At 45.1% G+C, this 10,000-nt stretch overlaps 1 protein-coding gene across 1 annotated transcript in view; it reads left to right on the top strand.

The window, feature by feature from the left end:
- pkd1a (polycystic kidney disease 1a) overlaps window positions 1–10,000 on the top strand; it is a 141,016-nt gene that overhangs the window by 67,633 nt on the left and 63,383 nt on the right. The window contains exons 12-13 of the mRNA XM_079813383.1: window positions 3,476–3,747; window positions 9,883–10,000. The exon at window positions 9,883–10,000 is cut by the window's right edge and continues 647 nt beyond it. Coding sequence (XP_079669509.1) covers window positions 3,476–3,747; window positions 9,883–10,000 — 390 coding nt within the window. The remainder of the gene's footprint in view (window positions 1–3,475; window positions 3,748–9,882) is intronic.

Here is a 10,000-nt window from a genome sequence, read left to right as displayed (position 1 = left end):
CATCCATCGTTCTATCTATCCATCATTCTATCTATCCATCCATTATTCTATTTATCCATCTATCCATCCATCGTTCTATCTATCCATCATTCTATCCATCCATCCATCCATCCACCCATCCATCATTCTATCTATCCATCCATTATTTTATTTATCCATCTATCCATCCATCGTTCTATCGCTCCATCCATCCATTGTTTTATCTCTCCGTCCATCCATTATTTTATTTATCCATCTATCCATCCATCGTTCTATCGCTCCATCCATCCATTGTTTTATCTCTCCGTCCATCCATCATTCTATCTCTCCATCCATCAGGTTATCTCTCCATCCATCCATCATTCTATCTCTCCATCCATCCATCATTCTATCTATCCATCCACCCATCCATCTACCCATCATCATTCTGTCTATCCATCCACCCATCCATCTACCCATCATCATTCTGTCTATCCATCCATCGTTCTATCCATCATCCAGCCATCCATCGTTCCTCTCCATCATCCATCTTTCCATCCATCTTCCTATCTCTCCATTATCCATTGTTCCATCCATCCATCCATCCATCATCGTTCTATCTCTCATCCATCCATGGTTCTATCTCTCCATCCATCCATTGTTCTATCTCTCATCCATCCATGGTTCTATCTCTCATCCATCCATGGTTCTATCTCTCCATCCATCCATTGTTCTATCTCTCCATCCATCCTTCTATCTCTCCATCCATCCATGGTTCTATCTATCATCCATCCATCCTTCTATCTATCATCCATCCATCCATCATATCTATCCAATTATCCATCCATCCATCCATCCATCCATGGTTCTATCTCTCCATCCATCCATGGTTATATCTCTCATCCATCCATGGTGCTATTTCTCCATCCATCCATGGTTATATCTCTCCATCCATCTATCCATGGTTATATCTCTCATCCATCCATGGTTCTATCTCTCCATCCATCCATCCATCCATGGTTATATCTCTCATCCATCCATCATATCTATCCAATTATCCATCCATCCATCCATCCATGGTTCTATCTCTCCATCCATCCATGGTTATATCTCTCCATCCATCCATGGTTATATCTCTCCATCCATCCATCCATGGTTCTATCTCTCCATCCATCCATCCATCCATGGTTATATCTCTCCATCCATCTATCCATGGTTCTATCTCTCATCCATCCATGGTTCTATCTCTCCATCCATCCATCCATCCATGGTTCTATCTCTCCATCCATCCATCCATGGTTATATCTCTCCATCCATCTATCCATGGTTCTATCTCTCATCCATCCATGGTTCTATCTCTCCATCCATCCATCCATCCATGGTTCTATCTCTCCATCCATCCATGGTTATATCTCTCCATCCATCCATGGTTATATCTCTCCATCCATCCATCCATGGTTCTATCTCTCATCCATCAATTGTTCTATCTCTCCATCCATCCATCCATGGTTAAATCTCTCATCCATCCATGGTTCTATCTTTCCATCCATCCATGCTTCTATCTCTCCATCCATCCATTGTTCTATCTCTCCATCCATCCATCCATGGTTATATCTCGCATCCTTCCATGGTTCTATCTTTCCATCCATCCATGCTTCTATCTCTCCATCCATCCATGGTTCTATCTCTCATCCATCCATTGTTCTATCTCTCCATCCATCCATCCATGGTTCTATCTCTCATCCTTCCATGGTTCTATCTTTCCATCCATCCATGGTTCTATCTCTCATCCATCCATTGTTCTATCTCTCCATCCATCAATCCATGGTTATATCTCTCATCCATCCATGGTTCTATCTTTCCATCCATCCATGCTCCTATATCTCCATCCATCCATGGTTCTATCTCTCCATCCATTCATCGTTCTATCCATTCATTCATACATCCATCATTCTATCTATCTCTCCATCATCCATTGTTCCATCCATCCATCTTCATGACTGTGTGTCTATATAATGTACTTTAGCCAATGACAATCTTTTCTTATTTATAAATTCCAGGTTAGTTAATAAAATACAACTGTTCATTGTTAGTTCATGTAAGCTCAGGTCCATTAAATTATATTAATAGATACAACTTTTGATAGCCTTGGAATCTTATTGTAAATTGTTATCGTCATCGTTTACATCATAACTTGCGTCAAGCGAAACATTGTGTTTAAATATAAACTCCTCTATTTCTCACACGCATCTATCGCATGACTTTCCTTTAGGAGTCCTGAGTATTTATGCACAATGCTTCCCTCGGTACATCGCCGTTATCTCCGGACGCCCATCGTCATGGTAACAGGCTTGTTTGATGACTTGGCCATTTGCCGTGCAAGAACAGACTGGCAGACGGAGCATTGAGATAAACAAACACACGCATAAGCAGCTCTGCAAGCTATTAGTAGACGAGAGTAGTTCATAATTTTACTTTTAAATGAAATCAGGTGTGGAGATTGTTCTCAGCGGACCGGAGTTCGTCTTCTACCACCAGTCGAGCTCATTTCTTTCTGTCGAATGTGTTTGCAAACCGAGCAAACTAATAAACATCCTCCAGACGCATATCCACATGCTGAAAGATCAGCCCTCATCAGCCCACAATGAGCCATACTTTTATATTTACAGAATCGCAGTTGGTTTGCTTACTCTGTGAAAAACTTTGACAAATAAAAAGTGTACCAACTTATTTATGTCTAAAATGTATGAAGGTTTACATGCAGCATTATGTAGTAATTATCTGCAAAGAAACACATGATCTGAGAAAATGTAAAAATTAACTTATTTTATTTTCATTTTAATATATTTTCTATTACTATTTTTAATAAAACATATAATAATATTAATATTAATAAAATATTGAATAAAATATATTAAAGATTTCTTGTTAGTGCAAAGCAAAGTATTTAAATTAAATAATAATAATAATAATAATAATTTCTGCATATTATAAAGTGTCCATGAGACTGTGCATGTGTGCATATTTAATGCATAAGTTTTGGAAATGAGATGCGTTTTAGAACCATATAATTGCATTATGATCAATAGTTTTATTATTACATAATACTGGACCTTCGACATTCACTGTTAGTTGATTTAAACTTATTAGGTAAGATTGATTTATATGTTAGAAAAGTGCATATTTTTAAATGCATATATATTATAGAAATTGCAAAACAGCTAAGGAAACCTTTTAGTACATCAAATATCTCTCTGTATATTAAATGTATGCTTAAAAAAATTATATGATCAATAAGTTGAGAATATATGTTTTTGCATTGCTTTAACTCATGAAAATAATTAAGCTAAGTTAAGATTCAACTCATTTTAAGTCAGTTTAATGTAATTTAAGTTGAAATGACTTAAATACCCAAGTTGATTGTACTTAAAAAATGTAAGGCAGCACCTTTTTTTTTTTTTTGCAGTGTGCATGTTTTTTCTTATGCTAAATGGATTTGTATGGGCTTCTGTTCCAGGTTGCGGTGAGCTCTGCGCCCCCATCCCTGTTTGCCAGGATGAGTGGATCAACGACACATCCGTCCCACCAGAGCCTGCATCGTGCCCAGCAGGACGCCAGTACTGTCCGTACGCTGAGCAGTGTCTGCCATTGTCCAGCCCGTGCCATCCTGGGGCTTGTGTCAACTGTTCTGGTGTCAGTCCTCTGCCCGCAGGCGCTCAGTACCCCAGTTACAGCCTCGTCGGGGAGGGGCTGGTCACCCTGCCGGCCGGACCCCCCTCCAACATCCTGGTGAGTTTGACCGAATGAACCTGGACCTGCACATAATAAATCCCAGAGGTGTAAAGAGTACCTGAAAACCGTACTTGAGTATAAGTACAGATACTGTACAGAGAAAATGACTCCGTTACAAGTCACCAATTCCACTAAGACTTGAGTAAAAGTCTTAGGCCCCGCCCACGCAGAGACGCGTTTAGCTGTATTCGTAAAAAAATGTGTATGGTATCAGTGTTTCGTCCAGACAGATCCAGTGTTTTGGGAGCCTGAAACCGGGTCCCAGAGTGGATAAATCTGAAAACAACACCCTTGCGTTCTCGTGTGTACAGCCAATCCATATATTTTGTGAAATTATGTCATTACACCACGTCCCGCACGGAAAAGACCAGAAGGGATACAGCTACGGACACTGGGCATGCGCACATCAATATTGCATCATTTAATTACTGTATTTGCATTATTGAAAGGGTAGGTTTAGGGTTGGGGTGTGTGTAGGTGTTAATAAAACACAATCTGGTAAGTAGAAAATGTATTTATTGTTATTTTTTTGTGAGATTTTGCCTCACTTCCGACCGTTGCTGTACCCCTTCTAGCCACAACACTTCTTCTCTGTTTTTTGTGTATCTCTGTGGCAGAATTACAGCGCCACATACTGGCCTGGCATGTATACTACATCGTTACTACACAGTCGGTTTCAGTGCTCTCTTGTGTACGCAGATATTTCTTCAAACATACTTAAGTATTTTACTCGTAGTGAATGTAGGCTCAACACCTAAGAGACATGCCAGTGAAAAACCAGTGATTTGTGAGATCACATGTTTATTTTCTAACATCAAAACAAAACTGAACAATAAATGCAATAAATGATATGAATGAAGGTCAACACAACAGCGTCTACAAACGTCTACAAACTCTCAAGTCTCAGTTAAGCTCAAGTGCCCAAAAAAGGCATAAGTAAACCAAGCCTACTTGCACTGGATGTGTTGGTTTCAGCTGCAGTCATGTCCTCATCTCATTTATGAATCACCTGTGATTCAGCAAACACCTGCTAATGCACTCACATCCACGTAAAGTAACCTTGATGACAAGTTTGGGTAAGGGCAAAACGCACAAGATAGTACCTTAAATAAACTGCTTCAGAAAAAGTTAAGTGCCTTGCAATGTAGCGCATAATTATATTACCCAGGAGTATATTACACAGGAGTAAAGAGTACATATACTTATTCAAAAATATAGTCAAGCAGAGGGTAAAATTCAAATATATTTGATAATCAGTGAAACTACAAAGCAGGTAAAACTTGTATCGCCCCATCCCCTTTAATTTCCCCTACCCCTTTAATCACCCCTACCCCTTTAATCGCTCCTGCCCTTTTAATCACCCCTACCCCTTTAATCACCCCTACCCCTTTAATCACCCCTACCCCTTTAATCGCTCCTGCCCTTTTAATCACCCCTACCCCTTTAATCGCCCCTACCCCTTTAATCGCTCCTGCCCTTTTAATCACCCCTACCCCTTTAATCGCCCCTACCCCTTTAATCGCTCCTGCCCTTTTAATCACCCCTACCCCTTTAATCACCCCTACCCCTTTAATCACCCCTACCCCTTTAATCGCCCCTACCCCTTTAATCGCCCCTACCCCTTTAATCACCCCTACCCCTTTAATCGCTCCTGCCCTTTTAATCACCCCTACCCCTTTAATCGCTCCTGCCCTTTTAATCACCCCTACCCCTTTAATCACCCCTACCCCTTTAATCTCCCCTACCCCTTTAATCGCCCCTACCCCTTTAATCGCCCCTACCCCTTTAATCACCCCTACCCCTTTAATCGCTCCTGCCCTTTTAATCACCCCTACCCCTTTAATCACCCCTACCCCTTTAATCGCCCCTACCCCTTTAATCACCCCTACCCCTTTAATCGCCCCTACCCCTTTAATCACCCCTACCCATTTAATCGTTCCTGCCCTTTTAATCTCCCCTGCCCCTTTAATCACCCCTACCCCTTTAATCGCCCCTACCCCTTTAATCGCTCCTGCCCTTTTAATCACCCCTACCCCTTTAATCGCTCCTGCACTTTTAATCACCCCTACCCCTTTAATCGCTCCTGCCCTTTTAATCACCCCTACCCCTTTAATCGCCCCTACCCCTTTAATCGCCCCTACCCCTTTAATCGCCCCTACCCCTTTAATCACCCCTACCCCTTTAATCGCCCCTACCCCTTTAATCACCCCTACCCCTTTAATCGCTCCTGCCCTTTTAATCACCCCTACCCCTTTAATCGTTCCTGCCCTTTTAATCACCCCTACCCCTTTAATCACCCCTACCCCTTTAATCGCCCCTACCCCTTTAATCGCCCCTACCCCTTTAATCACCCCTACCCCTTTAATCGCCCCTACCCCTTTAATCACCCCTACCCCTTTAATCGTTCCTGCCCTTTTAATCGCCCCTACCCCTTTAATCGCCCCTACCCCTTTAATCGCCCCTACCCCTTTAATCGTTCCTGCCCTTTTAATCTCCCCTGCCCCTTTAATCGCCCCTGCCCCTTTAATCGCCCCCCTGCCCCTTTAATCACCCCTACCCCTTTAATCACCCCTACCCCTTTAATCGCCCCTACCCCTTTAATCACCCCTACCCCTTTAATCGTTCCTGCCCTTTTAATCTCCCCTGCCCCTTTAATCACCCCTACCCCTTTAATCACCCCTACCCCTTTAATCGCTCCTGCCCTTTTAATCACCCCTACCCCTTTAATCACCCCTACCCCTTTAATCACCCCTACCCCTTTAATCGCTCCTGCCCTTTTAATCACCCCTACCCCTTTAATCACCCCTACCCCTTTAATCGCTCCTGCCCTTTTAATCACCCCTACCCCTTTAATCACCCCTACCCCTTTAATCTCCCCTACCCCTTTAATCACCCCTACCCCTTTAATCGTTCCTGCCCTTTTAATCGCCCCTACCCCTTTAATCGCCCCTACCCCTTTAATCGCCCCTACCCCTTTAATCGTTCCTGCCCTTTTAATCTCCCCTGCCCCTTTAATCGCCCCTGCCCCTTTAATCGCCCCCCTGCCCCTTTAATCACCCCTACCCCTTTAATCACCCCTACCCCTTTAATCGCCCCTACCCCTTTAATCACCCCTACCCCTTTAATCGTTCCTGCCCTTTTAATCTCCCCTGCCCCTTTAATCACCCCTACCCCTTTAATCACCCCTACCCCTTTAATCGCTCCTGCCCTTTTAATCACCCCTACCCCTTTAATCACCCCTACCCCTTTAATCACCCCTACCCCTTTAATCGCTCCTGCCCTTTTAATCACCCCTACCCCTTTAATCACCCCTACCCCTTTAATCGCTCCTGCCCTTTTAATCACCCCTACCCCTTTAATCACCCCTACCCCTTTAATCTCCCCTACCCCTTTAATCGCCCCTACCCCTTTAATCGCCCCTACCCCTTTAATCACCCCTACCCCTTTAATCGCTCCTGCCCTTTTAATCGCCCCTACCCCTTTAATCACCCCTACCCCTTTAATCACCCCTACCCCTTTAATCACCCCTACCCCTTTAATCGCCCCTACCCCTTTAATCACCCCTACCCCTTTAATCGCCCCTACCCCTTTAATCGCCCCTACCCCTTTAATCGTTCCTGCCCTTTTAATCTCCCCTGCCCCTTTAATCACCCCTACCCCTTTAATCGCCCCTACCCCTTTAATCGCTCCTGCCCTTTTAATCACCCCTACCCCTTTAATCGCTCCTGCACTTTTAATCACCCCTACCCCTTTAATCGCTCCTGCCCTTTTAATCACCCCTACCCCTTTAATCGCCCCTACCCCTTTAATCGCCCCTACCCCTTTAATCGCCCCTACCCCTTTAATCACCCCTACCCCTTTAATCGCCCCTACCCCTTTAATCACCCCTACCCCTTTAATCGCTCCTGCCCTTTTAATCACCCCTACCCCTTTAATCGTTCCTGCCCTTTTAATCACCCCTACCCCTTTAATCGCCCCTACCCCTTTAATCGCCCCTACCCCTTTAATCACCCCTACCCCTTTAATCGCCCCTACCCCTTTAATCACCCCTACCCCTTTAATCGTTCCTGCCCTTTTAATCGCCCCTACCCCTTTAATCGCCCCTACCCCTTTAATCGCCCCTACCCCTTTAATCGTTCCTGCCCTTTTAATCTCCCCTGCCCCTTTAATCGCCCCTGCCCCTTTAATCGCCCCCCTGCCCCTTTAATCACCCCTACCCCTTTAATCGCCCCTACCCCTTTAATCACCCCTACCCCTTTAATCGTTCCTGCCCTTTTAATCTCCCCTGCCCCTTTAATCGCCCCTGCCCCTTTAATCGCCCCCCTGCCCCTTTAATCGCCCCATCCTCTTTAATCACCCCTGCCCCTTTAATCGCCCCATCCTCTTTAATCGCCACTGCCCCTTTAATCGCCCCTACCCCTTTAATTGCCCCGTCCTCTTTAATCACCCCTGCCCCTTTAATCGTCACTGCCCCTTTAATCGCCCCTGCCCCTTTAATCGACACTGCCCCTTTAATCGCCACTGCCCCTTTAATCGCCACTGCCCCTTTAATCGTCCCATCCTCTTTAATCACCACTGCCCCTTTAATCGCCCCTACCCCTTTAATCGCAACTGCCCCTTTAATCGCCACTGCCCCTTTAATCGCCCCCCTGCCCCTTTAATCGCCACTGCCCCTTTAATCGCCCCATCCTCTTTAATCGCCCCTGCCCCTTTAATCGCCCCATCCTCTTTAATTGCCCCTGCCCCTTTAATCGCCACTGCCCCTTTAATCTTCCCTGCCCCTTTAATCGCCCCTGCCCCTTTAATCGCCACTGCCCCTTTAATCTTCCCTGCCCCTTTAATCACCCCTACCCCTTTAATCGCCCCCCTGCCCCTTTAATCGCCACTGCCCCTTTAATCGCCACTGCCCCTTTAATCTTCCCTGCCCCTTTAATCGCCCCTACCCCTTTAATCGCCCCCCCTGCCCCTTTAATCGCCCCCTGCCCCTTTAATCTTCCCTGCCCCTTTAATCGCCCATACCCCTTTAATCGCCCCCCTGCCCCTTTAATCGCCACTGCCCCTTTAATCGCCCCATCCTCTTTAATCGCCCCTGTCCCTTTAATCGCCACTGCCCCTTTAATCTTCCCTGCCCCTTTAATCGCCCCTGCCCCTTTAATCGCCCCATCCTCTTTAATCGCCACTGCCCCTTTAATCGCCCCTACCCCTTTAATCGTCACTGCCCCTTTAATGTTCCCTGCCCCTTTAATCGCCCCATCCTCTTTAATCGCCCCTGCCCCTTTAATCGTCACTGCCCCTTTAATGTTCCCTGCCCCTTTAATCGCCCCATCCTCTTTAATCGCCCCTGCCCCTTTAATCGTCACTGCCCCTTTAATCTTCCCTGCCCCTTTAATCGCTCCATCCTCTTTAATCGTCACTGCCCCTTTAATCTTCCCTGCCCCTTTAATCGCCCCATCCTCTTTAATCGCCACTGCCCCTTTAATCGCCCCTGCCCCTTTAATCGCTCCATCCTCTTTAATCGTCACTGCCCCTTTAATCTTCCCTGCCCCTTTAATCGCCCCCTGCCCCTTTAACCGTGAAAGTGCCCTTTTCGATGTGTGCCCCCGCGAATGTGATTTCTCATTTCTACCGGAAGCGATTTAACAAACATGGTAACAAACCCCTTTTTGTTTATTATTTCCTTTTTGTATAAAAAACTGTATAAAACATTTAATATAATATATTAATTGTGGAAATCAGTGGAAACAAATGACATCACAATGCAAAAAATCATCTAAAATTGTTCTTAAACTAAGCTTACATTTTTTTATTTTTAATGTGAAATATAGAGGTGTGCTTGACCGGTTTCATAAAGCACAACTCCTGCACACTTGCGCTTCAGGATGTGTGGGATTTATTTCAGCTCTTAATGAGAGCTTGAGTGTGTGTTGCTTCCATCATTCCACCTGAACGGAGCGTTTGGAGGGTAAATGTGGGGCGGCTCTGAGTGTTCTCGACGACTTTGGGGTTCAATTCCCAACCATATCTGATAATGACCCTCAGTAAAAAAAACTGCATAGGGCAACAGCAGCAGCATATCTTGATATAAGTGGACAGATTTCATCCCCTCTCACTTTCTGCCCTGTTCTCACTCAGGTCCAGGAGGAGATAGAGGACCTGCTGGTTTACCCTGGCGACTTCATCGCCCTGCAGCACGACGCCGGGCCGTCAGGGCTCCTCCAGTGCTCCTCCGACCCCTCATCGCCATGGAAAC

This window comes from Gobio gobio (genome assembly GCF_949357685.1).
Source record: "Gobio gobio genome assembly, chromosome: 3".
Classification (NCBI taxonomy): Eukaryota; Metazoa; Chordata; class Actinopteri; order Cypriniformes; family Gobionidae; genus Gobio; species Gobio gobio.
The sequence above is the reverse complement of the archived record's forward strand: the minus strand, read 5'-3'. Positions and strand labels throughout refer to the sequence as shown.